Source organism: Antedon mediterranea, chromosome 4 (genome assembly GCF_964355755.1).
Source record: "Antedon mediterranea chromosome 4, ecAntMedi1.1, whole genome shotgun sequence".
In the NCBI taxonomy this organism is placed as follows: Eukaryota; Metazoa; Echinodermata; class Crinoidea; order Comatulida; family Antedonidae; genus Antedon; species Antedon mediterranea.
Window position 1 is genome coordinate 28,334,325 of NC_092673.1, and position 21,294 is coordinate 28,355,618.

Here is a 21,294-nt window from a genome sequence, read left to right on the forward strand (position 1 = left end):
ATACACTTATAAGGGATCACCTTATTCGTGTCTACCATCCTGAAATAAAAGCTCTTTAATGTTGAAATCGCAACAATAAAATTAAACAAAAAAGATTATGAAGGAATGATGTTTATTCTTGCTCAATATTACTGCTGTACAATACAAACTGTACATATATTGCATACAGTACTGTACTTGCATTATTAATAGTATAAACAATATATTAGGCTGGCCATAGTTAATTCTTCTTAAAATGGACCTGAAATGGATTTTCGATTTTTTTCATTTTAGAATGATGTTTTGGGGGCTATTAGGTGTTGCTAGAATGTATATTGTTATAAAATATAAATTCGCCCTTTTGGGGAAAGCCCCATTTGAAAATCAAAAAAATTCGCGGGTGACGTCACTTTGCGAATATATTCCTATCCCTCCAATGGACAATTTGCAGTTTTTTGGCTATAACTCTTGAAATCTATGGAGTATTTTCTAAAAAATGCTTGTGCTTTTGCAGAAACGTATTTAGAATTTTTTTAGATAAAATTATTACCGTATAAACGGTTAGTCATCGAGTAAATGACGATTTAAAATCTCCAAATCAACGGTTTTTTCTGGCAATACCGACGTTAGCCTGGCAACGTTGTCCGGGATACAGCGCCGTGTGCAATGATGCGTATCCATATTTTCCGTTCGTGTATTTTGTATTCGTTTGTAATTTATACTGCTAAAATGTGTTAGTTTCTTTAGTTTATAGTTTAGCAGAATTAAATTAGTAATATGAGATGGTAATTTATTTGTTCACGAATCAGGCAGTTCGAAAACGAATTTGATTCATATTTTACTTTGGCTTGACAATGAGCAGCAAGTTGTTGATATCGCTTTGGATGCACATGAAACGTGTGGGTGGATCGACTCCGCACGCTGGGCACCGCCTAGCCTAGGCCTAGTATTAGTAAAGGTTTGGGAGGTAGGCCTAGGCCTTCTAAATGCGGGTTTTAGAACAAACAAAGTACATTTTAGGGCACTATATTTCAACAACATTATATATTGAATTAGTATTAGTGTCAACGCTTCGCGTATCTTTCCAGGCCGTCGATCATTCACGGACTATCGGGCGGCATACACGCTCTCGATCGATATCGCCGTCGTGTGTATATGTGACGTCGTGAATATAGATGCTCCCGACGGCCGTTGAAATAGAATATTGCAATGGCGTGAGTAACTTTCGCTAATTTACCAAGGTATCTTAAAATTTCGTTTTTTCTCAAAATACTATACATTTAGTTTTTATTTGTATGGGCTTGTGTTAATTTGATACATATAAATAACATGTGTGAATTTCTTGAAAATCGAAATTCCATTTCAGGTCCATTTTAATATGATGAGTGGGTCAATGCAGTGTAAAGCTCCATCTACCCCCTTAAAATGTTCTTAGTAAAATACTGTATGAATGTAAAAGAGTTTTTTAGACAATTTAATATGGTCTTTTATTTAAACAAAGTTGTTGATGAACAGTGTCTTATTTAGCTCCCATTTGTTGCTGGCTAAAGAATCCACCAGCTTGCTTAGATGCTGCTCTAGAGGGTGCAAACCCAAGTAACTTCTGTATGTTCTAAAAGATAAAATATAGTGTATTTAAGTATTCTGGTATTATATAAATTGTTATTAATGTTTTAATGTACTAAAAACCATGTAATACACACAACTTCGTTTTTGAACAATTTTTCACAGTTTTAAGCAACAAATTGTAAAAAACTGATAATTGCAACTCATAAACCTCATTCACATGCTCCTATTTTTCCAACCACAGAAAACACAGGATAAACTGTGATGCTTTGTATTCAACAAAATGTGCATATGGTACTATGTAAAAGAATTGGATACACAAAATGTGGGCCAATACCCCTTTCACATTGTCTATGACAACTCCAGAGTTTAAACACAAACCGGGGTGCACACCATATCATATTCTGTGAAAGGGTAAAGCTCTGTCTACATTATCAAACTTTATATGACAAAAAAATGTGATGTGCCCATATATAAACATGATGATGTTATACTACTACCATATTTGGGCATATCACCACCATATTTGGGCACATCACACTTTTTTTGTCAAACTAGTTTGATAGTGTAGACAGAGCTTGAAGTCTGGATTTTCATAGGCAATGTGAAAGGGATCTAAATTACTTACCTGTCTAATGGACATGGTACATAGAATATAAAGAAAGATAAATGAACAGTCAGTATAATCATCACCAAGTAGATTGCGATGCGACAGACCCTGAATCCAGCTGATTGGTGTAAATGGTAACTTAGCAACAACTCTTCCATCAAAGCTGCAACAAAATAAATCAAATATTTTTATTTTAAATCTACGGATTTGTTAAAGACGGTCGATTTTTAGACACTGCAGTAACTAAGGATGTGTTTATACAACACCCTTCTTACTTTATCTGCTTACCATGTATATGAATGTTTTCACAGACGAAGGTCAATCCCCTAAACTGAGCCATTCACACATGACAGTTAACTGCCGTTTTGTGAACAGGAAGGTCAGTCACAGCTAAATTTGTGCTGCTATGTTCTCATCTTTATTACATACAGAGGGCAACTTGTCTCCTGAGGCTACTTCAGCTCACCAACCGGCCAAATCTGGCCGGTCCAAAAGTAGCCTTTTCAAGTAGTTATGGGCCCGTTTAGAATAGTAGTACCTACACGGAATCTATTTCTGTTTATACAACATGCCAATGTATAACCGTGTTGTATAAACGGGCCCTTAGGAATGCTTTACAACTTTTAATTCAAAGTGTAACACTTACATTGAATTGAACATTCCCATGAGGGCGGTAAACGTGAAACCAATCGCAAACATCGACTTCATCTTGACGAATGACAGATCTCGACTGTTACTCTTTAACCTTTCTTCTTGACGTTCTAAAATTTGAAAACAAACTAATTTAAAAACAGAGTACAGTGATGTAGTCAGAGGAAATAAAGTGGTGCGGTTAGTACAAGAAAAGGGAACAATCTCTGTCCAAGTCATTGGGTTGTCAAAGGCCTCTGAGAAGAAGTTGTCAGGTTGAAACCCTTCTAACCATACTGGTGGCTACGGCCCTGCAGTAGATTAAGAATCATGTACAGTATAGAAAAAGGGATCACACAAAGTGAGTTCATCTACAATCTGTCAGACTATTGTATGTCTAAAAAATAAATAAATTATAAATTAATTTACCAATGAAGAAGACAGACAATAACATACCTAATTTCTTCTTCTGCCCTTTATCACTTGATTCTCCAAAATTCTCTTTTGTTTTTTCCACTGATATGTAAAAAAAATATATTGTACCTCAATATTAATTTAAATGTAAGTAGTGAAGCTGTAGCTTGGTTAAATCCTGACCTAGTGCAAGGGTTATAACTTACAATTCCACTCCCTAAGCCTCAAATGAGACTCAGTTTATAAGCACAATAATACATTATAAATATGAAATAGTTTAATATCCATCCTGTAATTGGCGAGTTTGAGCAGGAGCTCATTGTTGGATGCATGAAATTTAAAAAATATATATTATTATTATTGGACTAATACTATTCTTCAATTTGCAACACCGCCACCAAAAAATGAGTAAGGTGGTACACCGTACAGTACTTTTTTTTAACATGAGAAAAACCTCTAAATGTAAATTATAATTATGTGCTATGGTATTTCAATAAACTTACACTTTTTACTTTGTTTTTCAACTTCAGCTTTTAATTTTTTGTATGTTTCTGTTCTATATACCAACAAGTATGTAATGCCTATATAATAAAAACAAACAAAAAAAGTCATTATGTAACATAATACTGTATATTAAACGTTTTACAAATTCATTTTTTCGCCATTTTTTTTTCAATTTGACTTGAAAACATAAATTACAAAATTTGTAATATTTATTATTATTAATGAAATATGACACGTAGGCTTAATTAGTAATATCAATTATAAGATTATTCATGAAAATCATATCGTAATTTCAAACATAATTAAGGTAATTATTCGAGGAAGGTTTAGGCCCAATCGTAATGAGACCTTTACAAGAAATCAAATATATTACAGCGACACTCGCCTTTTGTCCGCTACTCGCTACCCACAAGAATGCGCAGCAAACGCGCGAAGGTGGCCTAGCAAAATGAAAATAAAGTGTAGACTTACCCTCCGAAAGAAGAGCTGTACAGACAGATATAAAGACAATAAGTAGCGTATCAGCAAACATTATTGTTATTTATTGTATTATATATATTTACTAAATTATTATGAGGTTAATTTTATGTATATTTAGTGTTTTAATGTAATTTTTGTTTCATAACAGCAACACAAGCTACTCATCGTCCTTCAATCAGGTTGTAGAAAACCCCCTAGCTTGAAAGAAATTTACAATTTTGTTTAAAACTATAGAGGGCGTTCTATGTTAAAAGATACATTTTTTGTTGCGGTTTTGTATAATTTCAGCAGTTGGGGCGTTCATGATTTAGTATGTAAAATGGCGGGGCGACGTGTGCAACGGAACAATGGACGTGATCTGAATGGTATGAGCAAAAAACCATTTTTAATTGGAGTTGCTGGTGGTACTTCATCGGGAAAAGTAGGCAAACATTTATTTAATTCAGTTTTAACTTTTCAAGTTTGTAAATGTATCATTTATTGAGAAATTAGTAAAATTGTAATCGCATACGTAATCAGTTTTTGATGACCTCGTGTCAGTTTCCATACGTAGAGGGGGTAAAACAAGTTTTTCCTTGTAAACAAGTACACGTGGTGTGAAATGAACAGCTTTTTAAAATTCATGTTTTATTAGTTAACTTGAATTGCGTTAATAATTCCTGTTCGAAATAATAATAAAATAAAGAAAATACGCCTAAGCTACTTTTAATATTCTATTATAAGTTTTTATTTATAAAAGAGAAGGCTGAGGGTAATTTATGGATGATATTGAATGATGATGATGATGTAATTACTTGATTGAAATATAATATACCCATCATAACTTTAACTGTTATTTTAGTGTTAGCAGGCCAGACCACTAAATCAGTTATTGCTGTTGCTTGAGCATGGTGTAAATCATCTGAAAAAAAGAGTTGAATTTATTATAAACATTTTGTTCCTAATAGCATTGCACTTAAAGCTGAAAGGAGAATGTTAATTTTGGGGTGGCAGCAAATTTGAAGATAACATTTTTTTTATATATATTTATTTTTATTTATTTTATTCAGTTGACAACCAACAGTGATGAAACCGTCACTAACAGGTTGAATCTAAACATAATAAACTATAATAATACATTCAAATATACAACAATAACATAAACAAAGATTAGAACATTATAGAGATTTAACAATTTTACCCTTAAATACATTTAAACTATCATAAAATAAATCAATATCCAAACAAGTAACAAGCAACCTATTAAATGTGTTAGGTAACCGCTGAAAAATACCTCGTTTTGTGCATTCAACACGACCACAAGTAACTTGAAGCAAACTCTTGCTACGAGTACGAGTTCTTATATTCAACTTACACAAAGCAACAAGAGGACAATCATAAACAGAATTGAAAGAGTTGTATAAAAATACCATATCAAAAACAATTCTACAATATTCTGACCCTGATATTCATGTCATGCTGATTTATTTTTTAATGTAGCCATTGTTAAATACAGTAGTCATTAATTTTTATTTTGTAAAATAAATACGTTCAAATTTTAAAAATCTTGCAAATAAAATAACTTTTTCATTCTGGTTCTGTTTCATGTAAAATGTTTTTTTTTTAGTCATCAGTTTGTGCAGAAATTGTTGAACAACTTGGTGAAAATGAACATGAGAGTCGGCAACGCAGGGTAAATGTGATTGGTCAGGACAGTTTTTATAAAGTTTTAAATGAAGAAGAGAAGAAAAAAGCATTCAAGGGACAGTTTAATTTTGATCATCCAGGTGCGACGTCACAGTCAATTCATTAAATTAATAAGAAAATGTTAAAAGTACAATTTTGCTTCCCAATGACACATAACACAGTAGAACCCCCTTTTTTAGGACACCCCTTAGCCATATTCAGTAGAAACTGTGAAATGTACTGTACGAGGGACAATAGAGAGGTTTCGCAATCTTACGAATACGATAACAAAAACAGATACGTCGCGCACACGTATTCGTTTTCGTAAGCCATAAATAAAATATGACTGCGGTAAATTTGAGCGAAGCGCAGGTACGTGTTGCTTGGTGCTTGGCTGCCTAGGCCTAGCGTAACATCAAAGCGAGTGAGGACTTTAAAAACTGCTAGTTATCAAAATTGACTTGGCATTTTAGTAAATTACTTTAGTAAATTACTTTCAATAAATCTATAATTATATTATAATCATGAATCATTCCTGATTCAAATGCAAAATGTGCAAAATAGATAAAAAACTATACTCGTTTTGTAGTTACGAATATGACTGGTGATATTCGTCAACACGAATACGCTTTACAAATATGAAATGGGGATCAGCACAAAAGTTTCACAAATGTATGACTTATCCGTTTTCGTTATCGTATTCGTAAGGTTGCGAAACCTTCCTAATATATTATGTTTTACGGCCAAACTTTATTAAGGGGACCCTTTGTTTGAGCTCAAAGTGTCTCCTTTATTTATCCAACAATTTATAAAATTTTTGAATTTGTACAAAGTAATATTTTATTATAATGTATATATAACAATATTAATTTATTCCTAGCTGGTAGGAAATATGTTATTTGAAATGTAGTCCTATACTTTAAAACGTTTTATAATTATTCATTGTTATCCAAATTTGTGGTATCAGTATTACAATTATGTGGCAACTTCTTTAAACAAAAATTGTTTGCAGCAACATGTTAATCACCTTAGAACCTACATCATGCTAAATGTACACTTTATATTATACAATGTATTAAATAAATGTACTGTTAAGCAAGATATTAACAACTGATAATATATTAATAATAACTTTAGTGCTTGAGATGAGAGTCTTACTATTTATAATTTAAAGTATCCTGTTGGTCTATTTCTAGATGCATTTGATTATGAAATGATGAAACAGATATTGGAAGATGTGGCATATGGTAAAACAGTTAAAGTGCCAGTTTATGACTTTAAAACGCATTCCAGGTACGTTAAGCTTTGTCCACACTATCAAACTTGATGTGACAATAAAATGTGATGTGCCTATATATGGACACGATGATGTCATCATATCACTACCATATTTGAGCACATCACACTTTTTTTGTCAAACTAGTTTTATAGTGTGGACAGAGCTTAAAATAGAGAAAGTCCAAAAAATAGAATGAAACAAATTTACCTGCAAAGAACACAAGACCAAGGAGAACATGTTACATCTGTAGGCCTGAAGTATACTTTTACAATATCACCGAGAACCAGCACCAATGTTGATTGTTCTTTTAGAAAACCTGAAGGTTTCACAGTAATTTATCCTGGTGATGTGGTCATAGTGGAAGGAATTCTTGTCTTCTATTACCCAGAAATTAGACGTATGTTTCACATGAAACTGTTTGTGGATACAGACCCTGACACAAGGCTGTCAAGAAGAGGTAATTACATTCTTTAATTGTTTTCTGAAAATTCAAGTTTTTAGGAATGCATTTTATAAATGAGATTAAAAATGTCTTTTTAAGTATAAAAAAAAAACTTTCTAGAAAGAGGTATGTAACTATCTGCGACTTGAAATAGTTTGTGTGCTCTTTCGTCTTTGGTGGTTTCTTCTTTGTTATTGTTTTAATTAATCAATCTCCTTTGTTAATACTACAATGTACAATCATGCATTTTGTGAAGTAGGGAAATAGTTTGTATCTTAATCACTGTTTGGAGTGTTTTTAAAATTATTTCTGCTTTTTAATTATAATTAATGAAACAACTTCATTTGTAATGTAGTATTGCGAGATATTAATGACAGAGGTCGTGATTTGGAACAGATTCTAATTCAGTACACTCAGTTTGTAAAACCAGCATTTGAAGAATTTTGCCTCCCAACAAAAAAATATGCCGATGTAATCATTCCACGAGGTGTTGAAAACACAGGTAAGGAGTGTTATGAAGTTACCTAATGAAGTTGTCCAGTATCATGGACAAATTCTGTAATACAGTGTAACATGTATCACATGCATGTATTATATTATTAAGCTTATCAATCTTTATGGGACAACAAAATGTGATGTGCCCATATATGGACACGATATGTCATATCACTACCATATTTGGGCACATCACATTTTTTGGTCAAATTACTTTGATAGTGTAGACAGAGCCTTAGGTTAGGCTTATGGTTTGATAGTGTAGACAGAGCCTTAGGTTAGGCTTATGGCCTATGACATAATGTGACACTGTTTCAAAGAATTTTCCTATGGTACAAATTCTAGATACAGTACCGAGAATCGGCTAATTGAAGAGTTAGTGAAATTGTCTTTATAAACATATATTCAAGATAATTAGTTAAGTTTTTATATTGTTTTAAATTTTATTGTATCTGTGTTTCTAAGCTCAGGAAAACAAATATCATGTATGTATATTATGTGACAATAAATTGATTCTTCATTATTGATTTCATCTTTTAGTCGCAATAGGCCTTATTGTCCAACATATTCGCGATATTTCTAATGGAGGTCTAAAAAGAATGAATGGAACTTCAAAAACAGAAGCAGTCAAAAGTCACATGGTGAATGGCGACGCAGGGCCTGACAGGGACCAATCATTAAACAGCAACCGACCCCACTGACAAATGACCTTGTTATGTCTACTAGCTACCAGCATACTCTATAACATGCACAATCTCCAGTGAAAGTTCTACAAGAACTTCAGACGCCAGCTTTCTCAATATTCTTTGTATTTAATATTTCATGAATTTTTTATTTATTATTTAATAATTGCCATTTTGACTAAATTTGTGTAACTTTTTAAACAATCTGGCACACAAATGTAAATAAATGTTAATTTACATACAGGTGTTGACATAATGGTTCTGTCAGTGTAAATTGCACAATTGAGCAGCACTATTGAGCATGTGTGATTATTTGAATGAATGCATGTTTTTTCGTCCAGTTCAATTTCAATCAGTGTAAATTGCACAATTATTAATATAATAGTAAGCTTTAAGTCATTTTTTAAGGGAGCAGAAACGGTTTTGTGGGACTGTGTAGGAGCCACTAATGATTAGAATTCTCTAGGCCTGTTCACTGCCCTTCCCTATTGGAACTTTGCTAGCATTAACAAGCAACTAAGAAGCACATTTTGCTTGGACATCATATTGCTTGTATGCCTTGAAATGTGCATGCTAGGATGCTGGTTGTTTCAGAAGGGAGTGGTAGGCAGTAATACCCCCTCCTTTGGGACACACCTGTTATGCACTTGTCAATTGTATGACCCACTATACGACCCCCGGGAGAGGTGCGTCATTTGTCCGATGTGCGTCATACTTTTGAATACCATGACGCACCCGTGCGTCAAAAAGGTGACTTACCTTTAGGTGACCATGACGCACCCATTTTGACGCACTGTGACCATGTTGTTTATGATATGGTGGGTGGTAAAGTGACGGACATTGACACACCTTGTTCATTGATGTGACGTACCATCTAGGTTTTTTTGACGCACCCCTGCGTCAATAATTATTTGTAAATGACGCACCCATGACGCACCTCTACCGGGGGTCGTATAGTGAGTCATACAATTGACAAGTGCATTAAGGGGACACTGTTTGGTCCGGATGGTGTTCACTACTCATTATACACAATCTTCTATACATAGTATTTTAATGGTCAAGTAAAAAGTTTTAAAAAAGAAGTGTGCTGAAAAACTCCCAATTTTTATTTTTTTTTATATTTGTACCTTTTATTTTGTGTTTGGGAGGGGGGTTGTTCTTTCTTGAAAACTACAACTCCCTACTGTGAAGGTGTATATTATAGTTTTGTTGTAAAAACTGGTTTAATAATGAATACCTTATTCAGTGAAAAACTTTTGAAAAGCTGAATAGATTGATAAATTTTATCTCATAATATCCCTGCCACCTCAATTAAAGTGAAGATAGTACATTTACCAAATCATCTTGCATACAGCTAACTTGATATAGATGATTTATGAATTAAAATCATAATGCAGTAAATAAGTTGAAATTTATTAGTTAAAAAAACAAAGCTAACTATGTACTGTATATTTCGCTGAAGTCCGTTTTTAATTTTGCTTTTTCTTATTTATGTATATTGCATTTAGAATGAGGTATACAGAAGTGGGGGGTGGGGAGATCTGTGGTATTGTCGTAGTTGAGTCTTGGCAAGTAAAGTTATTTGAATTGTTATAGAATTTTAGAAATAAAGTTTCATTATTTTAATAGAAAAGATAAGGGTTTAAGTTATTCACGTTTTTAGACAAGAAAGAATTTTAAACTGTTTATTTTAAAAAACTAATTCTTCCATGAGCACAGAATAGAATTGAAAAAAAGAAATTATTTAGTTTTCAGAAAAATACATGGTACTCAAATTTGTTAACTTATTTCTTGATATGTTGTATAAAGTATATTTAGTTTAAGGGGGAAAAAACAAGCAACTCAAATTAAAAAAGGACATATGAAATTCAACATAAACAAATTTATGTTAAATGTAATACATTACGTACAGAGAGATAGGCTCAGTATTTTAGAACTAACTGCAAGTTTCCAGGGTAATATATATATTGTTTGATTGAAAATTTTATTTGTAAAATGTGTTTTCAAATTGTTGGTCTTCCGAGTTACATGTTTCCAGTATACATTTAATATTTACAACTATTAATTTATTCGATTTAATTTATACAGTCAACTCTCTTGCAATACTAGACACCCTCAAGCTGTGTTTTCTCGAAAGTCGGTAAACGGCAAAAAGGAATTTAGAACCTTTTGAACCTCAAAGAAAAGTCTGATATTGGGAGAGACAGAGTCCGTACAGTATTTGTAGAGTTGACTGTAATTATGCACAGACATATGTCACTGCCTGTAAACTTCTGTCTATACTATCAAACTTTATGTGACAAAAAAAAATGTAATGTGCCCATATACGGACATGATGATGTCATATCACTACCATATTTAGGCATATATCACTACCGTATTTGGGCACATCACACTTTTGTTGTCGAACAGTTTGATAGTGTAGACAGAGCGAAACACTTTAAAACACCGATTGATTGATTGCTAACCATTACAACCTCATTGCTAAATGTGGCCAGTAAACAATGTGATATTAAGGGTTTAAAAACATATTTATACAATATAGCAGAATTCATTACTGTACAATCATTCCAATAATACATTTGTTTTATCTATCTATATTTTCACGATGTTTACCAAATGCGTGTAGTACCGTATGCACACATGGTACATCATATGTTCACGCTGTCTACCAAATGTGTTGAGTGTACACACATGGTACATTGATATTGTAAAATTACAATCAAAAACATTTTTTTGCGATAGAACAAGATTTAATTATAAAGAAAGAATTTAAGATGTATTTCAGGGAATGAGACAGTTTGTAATATGTATCTCCCTCTTATAAAAGATGGAGTAATTGTAAATTACTTAAATAAGTGTTATATATTAGTTAAGCGTTCTTTTTTATGCCTACAAAAAAACAAAAAAAAACATTTCTTTAAAAGCAGCACTATTGAGCATGTGTGATTATTTGAATGAATGCATGTTTTTTCGTCCAATTCTTTTTTATTTCTTTCATCATTTTTTCAAAATAAAGATTACTCTTTTTAACTAATTTGTTCAAAATCTCCTGTGCTATATAAAAACATATTTCAAATTTTCATACATGCTTTTTGTAATTTCTATGTAGTGTAATTACAAAAATGCAGAAAATCAGTGTTCGTTAAAATTATGAATGCATTGCACTATACAATGCTCCGTAGTGATGATTAGTTGTTAAATTGTAAATTTAGTTGAGTATAGGTTATTATTACAAAGAAGATTTATGTTCTTTGTTCTTGCTTCGCATTTATTTTTGAAGATAATAAAATTCTGACAGTCGTAAAAGTATTTTCCATTTTTTACCTCCGCCAAGGAGGTATATGTAATCGGTAGCGTGTGTTTGTTTGTTTGTTTGTTTGTTAGCAGGATTACTCAAAAAGTAATTATAAGATCTTTACCAAAATGAATAGACAGATAGATATGTGGTCAAGAACCATTCCATTAAATTTTGGGACCACAGTCCCAATTCGGGACCACTTTTGTGTATACTTTTTTAGACCTGCTAGTGTTAAAAGATAGGACAGAATTTTTCAAAAGCCGGCGAGCAGTCTTAAAGTAACAAGTAAACTGAAATTGCATTTTCTCGAGAACTACTTGTCCAAAAAACTTAATTTTTGAACAAGAGGCAAGAGTTATAATTTGTGATTTGTAATTTTAAAACAGAATTTGATTTAATGTGCACATATTTTGATGCGAGTAGTTTAAAAAACCTATTTTCAAATTCACTCGTTTGATTTTCGCGTTGCTGTTCTATTGTTAGTCAACTGAAGCTATTGTTAACTGAAAGGCTTGTTACATAACCATTACACCAAACTCGCATGCTTGTAATGAAATTAGCCTAAATCACAAACAGCATTTAAGACACACACAAATATATATATACAGTCAACTCTCCCAATACCGGACACCTTTGGGCCGGCCAAATAAGTCTGGTTTTCCGGAAAGTCTGGTATTCGGAATGTGTTTTTAATGGTAAATATAAATTTGGGACCTTTTGGTCCTCAAAAAAAGTCTGGTATTGGGAGAGTTTCTGGTTTTCAGAGAGTCCGGTATTGGGAGAGTTGACTGTATATATATTTTTTTACCGGAGAAATCTTATGTAGGAGAATTTTACAGTAGGTGGAGGTATGCCCTCTCGGAGTGGCTTTCTAGTTTTAAATGTTTTACGTTGTTGACAAAATGAATACTGTAATAATATTGAAATACTGAAGTAAAGGTAAATAATAAATAAGAAACACAACAATTTAATCTAACATTACAAACATTAACATTCAAGAATCGATTGGTTTAGGATTGATTTGTATATTATATTTAATATTGTAAAATGTTGACGACCAGTTTGTTGTTTATATTGTCATTATCATTCATAAAGTCACTTTTTGCGCACCATAGTTACAAATACGCCGCCAGTTTTTCATGCAAGCGCGGAATTGACGAGAGAGTCGAGCGGAAGATCGAAGTGAACAAAAGAGCCACTACTTCACTACTTACTACTACTACTAGGCCAGGCCTAGAACTCGGACATGGTATAAAAAAAAAAAGTAATTCTAAATTTTATTAGTAGGCTTACCTAGCTAAAATAAGCTAACTAGCTTAAGCTTAGGCTAAGCCCATCCGACCACCACCACCACCAGCAGCAGAAAGAGGCCAACCAAGCGCGATAGAGAGAGTACTTTAATAATAATAGTTAGTTAAGTTAGGGCTAGGCTAGGCCTAACTAGTAGGCTACTTACTTGGCTAGGCCTAAGTATTAAGCTAGGCCTACCTAGGCCTAGACCTTAAACACAACTTACATAGGCCTATGCTATTAGTATTATAGTTGTATTAATATATAAATGCAATAAAGCTTTAGTAACAGAAACGTAGTTAATTCATTCACTCAATTGATTGACTTTTTATCACAGAGGCACACATTCATATGGCTAAACACTTTTGACCAATCAGAGAGCCCCAATGCTGGAATGACGATTGATCACTTTATTTCAGAATAACAAAATTCTCAATACTGGCGTTTAACCATGGAGTAAAGAATTCTTTACTCCATGGTTTAACAGCAGCAGAATTTTTTTTTTTAATTTCTTTTTTTTCTTTATATTTTACAGAAATGACTTTTGCTTTCAAAGATAAACACATCAATTTGTGTTCAGAAGCTGAGCATGATTACACTGTTGATATCAAAACAAATAAAGTTCCTCTCATCATCGATAATGGTAAGATATACACTAAGCTTTATAAGCTCTGTTCACACTATCAAACTTTATGTTACAACAAAATGTGATGTGCCCATATATGGACATGATAATGTCATATCACTACCATATTTAGGTATATTACTATCATATTTCATTGGACACAGAACACTTTTTGTTCAAAATAGTTTGATAGTGTAGACAGAGCCTTAGGATTAAATCCTGTTCACATTGAAATAAATACACATAGTCATAGGAAGTGTTTTTCCAGCTTAACACTTAGCCACGTTCATATTGGCAAGAACCACAACATGTCTGTTTACATGTCTCTCTGATCAATTTTACTATTATGTATTGTTGTTTTTAAAATTTAACTTAGGAAGTTGTAATGTTTTTCTTTTTGTATTTGGGGACCCAATGGAAATAAGGTTTTTATTAAATTTTCATTGGTTATCCTCAGTTAAAAAGTATCCTTTTTTTTTTTAATTTTTGTCTATAAAATTGAATGAACTGAATAAAATGAGAAAAAAAATTGTAACACCATATGCTGTGCAGTATTTTCATATATTCTTTTTTAATAATAAACTTATGATACCTTATTTTGTTTAGGGTCATATCAGTGCAGGGCAGGCTGGGCTACCGAAGACAACCCTAGACTTATATTCAGAAATTTAGTGGCCAAGCAAAGAAGCAAAAAAGACGTCATTAATGAAACTTATATTGGAAATGACATCACAAACATAGAAGTTGTTCGATGGATGCTAAAAAATCATTTTGATCGTGATGTTGTCGTAAATTATGATCTACAGGAGCAGGTATTTGATCACGTTTTTTCTCATCTTGGTATAGAAGGTCAAGGGTCGTTGGAACATCCCATTGTGTTAATGGAGGCTGTCTGTAATCCAAATCATTCACGGCAATGTAAGTAATAATTCAGTATTTTTCAGAAAAGTGTTTGCTTGGACAAATTTCTTGCTTAAAGGCTGTCTTAATGTGTTAATATATTTTTTCCATTTCAGTGATGAACGAGCTTTTATTTGAATGTTACCGAGTTCCGTCTGTGTCATTAGGTGTTGACGCCCTCTACAGTTTGTACAACAACAGACCAGAATCAAGTACGTTTATTGAAATAGCTGTTTTCTATTAAATCTGGCACGTAAGGCTTACCTATAGTATTTAATTTCTTGTGGTTATAGTCAGTGAGTTATGAGCATTCACTGGCTAAACCCAGGGGCCCCAGAGCTCAAGGGGCCCCAGAGCTCAAGGGGCCCCAGAGCTCAAGGGGCCCCAGAGCTCAAGGGGCCCCAGAGCTCAAGGGGCCCCAGAGCTCAAGGGGCCCCAGAGCTCAAGGGGCCCCAGAGCTCAAGGGGCCCCAGAGCTCAAGGGGCCCCAGAGCATGAGCAGCCCCAATGCAAGCATTGGATGGTCCCTTTGGAGTGCTAAACTAGGGGACTTTGCGCTGTTCGTTACACCACTGTGATTATAGTCGTTCTATGTTAGTATTCAATTATTGTATTCTGGATTGCACACGTAAAAGTGTCGTCGTACATGCTTGACCATCCCAGCGGACAGTGAACCACTTTCTTTCCATTTGCACAATTTGACCAATGTATTTTAAATATTTTCAGTGAAATTCGATGGTATCATTTTATCGTCTGGTTACCAGACAAGTCATGTTCTACCTTTTGTAAATGGTAAATTGGATGTTACGCAATGCCGACGTATCAACGTTGGAGGATCACAGTCTGTAGCGTTCCTACATCGACTGCTTCAATTAAAGTACCATAGACATTTTGCCGCTATTAACCTTAGCCGATCTGAGGTAGGGATGCTCTCAGAAGTTTGCATTACCAAAGCGTATGTTTGGGGACGGGATAAAAAATTGTTCCAAGTTTTTCTTTTATTACTCAACAGTGACACAGGTCATAAATATTGGAAAAGCAAGCAATACATTTTTTTAAATTTCATACGCATCCAACAGCAAGTAACTCCAATTACAGGATGGATAAACTATTAAATAATTTATCGTGCTTACATTGCATACAGTCTCATTTGAGGCTTAGGGAGTGGAGTTGAAAGAGTTGTGAGTTACAGCCATGGCAATAGGTCAGGATTGAACCCTGGACCTTGGGATAGGAAGGCAAACGTGTTAACCACCAAGCTACAGCTCCACTACTTTTGAAGTACTTTCCACATTTCATAGACAAACTCCTATAAAGCATTTTGGTTTGTGTCAAAAGAGTATGGGTGATGTTTAACTTATATCACACCATTGGTAGGTGCTATACAAAAGCTTTAGAATAGACTTTAGGCAGCAGAGATGACATTCAGGTCCCTTACGATTTATATCTTCCAAATAAACTCAAATGTCTCTGTTTTTGTAATTTATCATTTCTTGCAGGAAATGTTAAAAGAGCATTGTTACATAGCAGAAGAATTTTGTTCTAATCTTGAACTGTGGAGTAAACAAAACTATTACAACGAACATGTTCATAAAATGCAGTTGCCATATACCCCAGTAAGAGCAAATATTTTTACTTATAATCATATATACTTATCAGTTTTGGTATGCTGGAATTTAGCCTAAATTAGGGGGTGGGATTATATACTCAAGCATGGGCTTATACTCGGTCATATATGGTATTTATTGTATTGACTTTGTATTGCATAGCTTCCAGGTTGGTCTACCGGAGACAAGATTGAACAAAGAAAACAAAAGGTTGAACGACTCAAAGAACTTAATGCTAAAAGAAGGCAGGAAAAGGTTGGAACTTTTGTTTAATAAATATTTTTTTTATCTTAATTGACACAATTTCAGCGGAATTTGCAATAGTAAAACCATCATGAAACTATCATCTTTTTTCAATTATTTTTCATCAATATCCAAGCTTGCTTCACCAGTTCATCTTTGTATTTTTTTCCTTCATATAATTTATCTAAAAAAAATCAATACATTTTTAGTATATCACTGACCGGTTTAGAATTCGTTCGATGTACACTATGTTAATATAATACCGTATATCCTCTAGTATAATCCCCCCACCCCTTCCACCCCTAAGAACAAGAAATTGAGCCAACTTTGGTGGGTGGGCTATACCCGGAGAAGCCTGGTTCAGGAAAAAAATATAATTGGTAATTAAGCATTTCTTTTAAAAACTCATCTGAACTGGCTAGAGAGAGGCTTACATCCAGTCACATCCTGGACTATACCCAGGGATATGCCTGTTTGTGAAATCAGACATAAAGTAGGGGGTCGGATTAAACCCGAAGATATGCTTGTTTGTGAAATCGGACATAAAGTAGGGGGTTGGATTACACCCGGAGTGGGATAATACCTGAGGATATACGGTAAATGTTAATACAGTATGCTATGATGTATCCTGTCTCTCCTCAAAGCTAACTGCTGACCAAGAAAAGTTAAAACAATTGTTGGAAGCTCTCACAGCATTGCATGAAGATGAAGACGATGATGATGATTCAAGATTTGTAAGTACACTGATTCAAATATGGTAGTAATGTGCCCAAATATGGTAGTGATGTACCCAAATATGGTGGTGATATGACATCATCGTGTCCATATTATGAGCACATATAGTTTGATAGTGTAGACAGAGCTTTATGAAGAGAAAGGACAGACAGACAGACAAGGATTTATTGATTGTTTTGTTGCTACATCTTAAACCTTAGAACCATACCTAGATCTCCAATTTGATATTTGATTCTGCTTTCACCAACATTTTTAATTTTAATAACTGTTTTTACTGCTTCTTTGTTTAAGAAACTTATTGAAGAATTAGGATTTTCAAATGAGGATGAAATATTGTTGGCTGTTGGCAAGCTGAAGGCATCCATTCGTAAAGCCAAAGATAAGATGAATGACACAGAGGTCAGTTACCATACCTGCACTAACCAGGTTCATTGGTTCATATAATCTGTTTGATTTTCTCACAATTAAGATGGTATACATTCAAACAACCAATAATAAGGAAAAATCGAAATAAAAATGATAAAAGTAAAACAGCCAGAAAAAAAAATGCAAGATGTTTTTCTATTAGACCTGTGAAGGGACGGATTACGACTTGCTAGGAATTTCTGATGAGAAATTGACGATGGAGATGCAAGAGAAGAAGAAGCGCCAACAAGTGATGAAAACGATACAAGAGACGCTAACCAAGAGAGTGAAAGAAGAAGTTAGAAACAGGATGGAGGAAGGACTGAAACTATTAGAGGAAAACAGAGAAGAAGAGTTCCAAGAATGGTTACAAAATGTAAAATCTGTCAAGCAGGTAGGAATAAAAACTACTAACATTTTCTGGGAGTCTTAATAAATGAGCATTTATAACATGCTCTAAAGCTCTGTCTACTCTATTAAACTATAGTTGACAAAATAAAAGCTTAAAATCTGTCTACTATCAAACTAGTTGACAAAATAGTGTGATGTGCCCAAATATGGTAGTGATATATCCAAGTTTTGAAATAAAATTCCTATTTTGGGACACACATTCAAGCTCATTGATAATATTTTACCTACATTTACAATTTTTGTTATTATTCATATCAATATATAAAACAATTTTGTAGGAGATTGTGGATAAAAGGACCACAAGACATCAAAAAAGGAGCAAACAAGCAAAGCGAGGGACTTTGGAGGCGCAAGAAAGAATGAAAAGACTAGCCCAACTGGCTCAAGATAGTACGTATCAGAAGTATTTGTTTTGTTTTTCTACAATTTTCAGGACCGTTCTATGGTTACCACCAGGTAGGCTTGCTTCATCAACGCTTCTATGAATGGATGACTAGTTGGGAGCAGGAACGCTAGTAGACGAAACCCAGTTCCATTTTTTATTGCGATCATGCGGGAAATTAAGTATTTTAACTGCTTTATTCTAGCCTTGTATTTTGTATCGCAAACATATGTGAATCACTTCGGCGAGTGTGTAGCAATTGTGTCATTTTGCGAAATTATTCCCTGTGTTAAGTAAATCGCTTTGTTTGTTTTTTGTTTTTTATCAGCTAAGAAGAAAGAAGATACATTTGGAATGAATGATGATGATTGGGACGTATACAAACAAGTTGTAAGAATTTATTTTGTTTCGTATTGCTCCCCATATTCGTATGAAATTATTTTTTTTTTCAGTAATATGCTCTCTACTAAAATTATTTACTTCAATTGTTTTGATTCAGTAATACCAGTACTAAAATTATTTACTTACATTTTTTTAATTCAGTAATGCTCCCCATACTAAAATTACTTATTTCAATGCTCCCCAAAATACTGGTTTTTGATTATTTTTTCCTTTTTCATAATCAATAACAATACTTTACAATATAGAATTAAATTTGTCATTATTTCTCAATGCTCCCTCGGTTTTCAGTTTACGCATCAATGGATCTTCTCGATGTTTCCTTGACAACTATTTTAATGTTTTTTCAGAGTCGTGATGGTGATGACAGTGACTCCGAAGAAGAGCAGGAAAAACTAATGGAACTTGAACAGTTATTGCAAGATTTTGACCCTAGCTATGAAAAGTAAACAATTGTGTACACTTAACGATGTCTTGTCCCCCAAAAACATGAAAAATGAAAATTCAAAAATCAGACTTTAAATACGCCATGTTGCAGTATTAATAAAGTTATTCACTTCTGTAAAGAAAAACCAAAGAAAACAAATTATTTCACTTTTAAAAAGACAAAAGAAACAATTAATTTTAACCAAAAACAATTGTCTGACAGACAATTTAAGTATTTCTTACTTTAAATTACATTTTTTCGGCTAAATACATTTTTTTTTTCAGTTTTTGGTCAAAGTGAATAACTATTATGTGCCATTAAAATGGCACGTTCAAAAAAAAATTTGAAAAAAATATTTTGTAGGGGGACAATATATCTTTAAGCACAAATGAGATAAAAGCTTTCAAAAATGGATATAGAATTTTAATTAATATAGCAAAATGTAAACAAATGGCATTGTTACTTTTTGGAAATAATTTAAAGGATTGGTAAAAATTGGACTGGGTTATTTATTCCTTTTTAATTAAATTTTTTTTTATTTCACAGGGAATCAAACATCTCCTCTAGTCATTTTAACCTGGCAGAGTACTATCAACTCCACCTTGGAACAGAAAGGATTCGAGCCCCAGAGATATTGTTCCAGCCTTCAATGATTGGCTTAGAACAAGGAGGCCTAGCAGAAACCCTTCAGTTTGTACTCAGTAAATATAGCCCTGAGGTTCAGAACAGATTAGTTCAGGTTTGTAAAGCTCTGTCTACACTATCAAACTAGTTTGACAAAAAAAGTGTGATGTGCCCAAATAAGGTAGTGATATTCCCAAATATGGTAATGATACACCATCATTATGTCCATATATGGGCACATCACATTTTTTTGTTTGATAGTGTAGACAGTGCTTAATAGCATTTTATACATTTTTAAAACTGTAGTTTTACCAATTTCATCTCTAAAATCTTGTTTTCTTGGAAGCCATTTCTTGATTTCTTTATGTAAAATGTTTCGACTGTAATCTAAAGATTGTTTTCAACGTTTTCTATAGAATGTATTTATAACTGGTGGGAATATGTCATACCCAGGAATAGAGCAAAGAATCACAAAAGAATTGCTTGAGATGCGACCCTTTCAATCCACGTTTAATATACTAAAAGCTGGTAAGTAAATTTTTATTGTAACATATCAAACATTAAAAGAAAACCCCTATTCAAGGGTGACAAATGGTGCCAATTTTGACCAATGACAAGTAGTGTATCTGAAATTTGTACCATTTTTTTCTCTAGCCGATCCTGTTCTTGATCCATGGTATGGGGCCAAGAAGTGGGCTAGTGACTCTGATCAACTTATTTCTGGGAGTTGCTCAAGAGCAGAGTATGAAGAGAAAGGCATGGACTACCTTAAGGAACACATTGCATCAAATATCTACTCTCCAAATTTGAAATGATTGTAGTATTTAGTAAGGAACGTCAATCTACATACATCTTACCAGGAAAGAGTGAAATTATTAATTCACTCTACCCTGAACTCAACTCCCCCAATACCAGACTCTGAAAACCGGAAACTCTCCCAATACAGACTTTCCTTGAAGTCTAAACATTCCTAAATTTATTTTTACAATTAGAAACACATTCCAATACCAGTCTTCCTGGAAAACCAGACATATTAGGTCAGGTATGTGTCTGGTATTGGGAGATTTTAATGCATTTACTACAATAGTATCACACACAGGATATAATATGTCATGTTTTCCATAAGATTCAATTTATACATATGTCGAACAAACAAAATCGAGAGATCAAGAAGACGAGAGTTAAAAAATAACAAACAT

The 21,294-nt window shown here is 33.4% G+C and overlaps 3 protein-coding genes across 3 annotated transcripts; 2 read left to right on the forward strand and 1 right to left on the reverse strand.

Moving 5' to 3' along the window:
• Nucleotides 1-95: 95 nt before the first annotated feature.
• On the reverse strand, nt 96-4,369 carry LOC140047146 (calcium load-activated calcium channel-like). Its single transcript, XM_072091987.1, has 6 exons — nt 4,175-4,369; nt 3,703-3,780; nt 3,242-3,301; nt 2,802-2,916; nt 2,174-2,318; nt 96-1,591 (listed from the first exon to the last, which is right to left on the reverse strand). The coding sequence occupies exons 1-6, from the start codon at nt 4,233-4,235 to the stop codon at nt 1,499-1,501; spliced, it is 552 nt and encodes a 183-aa protein (XP_071948088.1). The 5' UTR covers nt 4,236-4,369; the 3' UTR covers nt 96-1,498.
• Nucleotides 4,370-4,502: 133 nt separating this feature from the next.
• On the forward strand, nt 4,503-12,045 carry LOC140047148 (uridine-cytidine kinase 2-B-like). Its single transcript, XM_072091990.1, has 6 exons — nt 4,503-4,604; nt 5,790-5,949; nt 7,045-7,141; nt 7,439-7,584; nt 7,925-8,071; nt 8,605-12,045. The coding sequence occupies exons 1-6, from the start codon at nt 4,503-4,505 to the stop codon at nt 8,763-8,765; spliced, it is 813 nt and encodes a 270-aa protein (XP_071948091.1). The 3' UTR covers nt 8,766-12,045.
• Nucleotides 12,046-12,987: 942 nt separating this feature from the next.
• On the forward strand, nt 12,988-21,294 carry LOC140047149 (actin-related protein 5-like). The gene is made up of 16 exons (XM_072091991.1): nt 12,988-13,297; nt 13,874-13,981; nt 14,570-14,881; nt 14,980-15,075; nt 15,589-15,782; nt 16,362-16,478; nt 16,632-16,724; nt 17,357-17,446; nt 17,739-17,846; nt 18,016-18,246; nt 18,542-18,653; nt 18,974-19,035; nt 19,395-19,489; nt 20,018-20,210; nt 20,512-20,623; nt 20,750-21,294. Exons 1-16 carry the CDS (start codon nt 13,096-13,098, stop codon nt 20,908-20,910), a joined length of 2,286 nt encoding a protein of 761 aa, XP_071948092.1. The 5' UTR covers nt 12,988-13,095; the 3' UTR covers nt 20,911-21,294.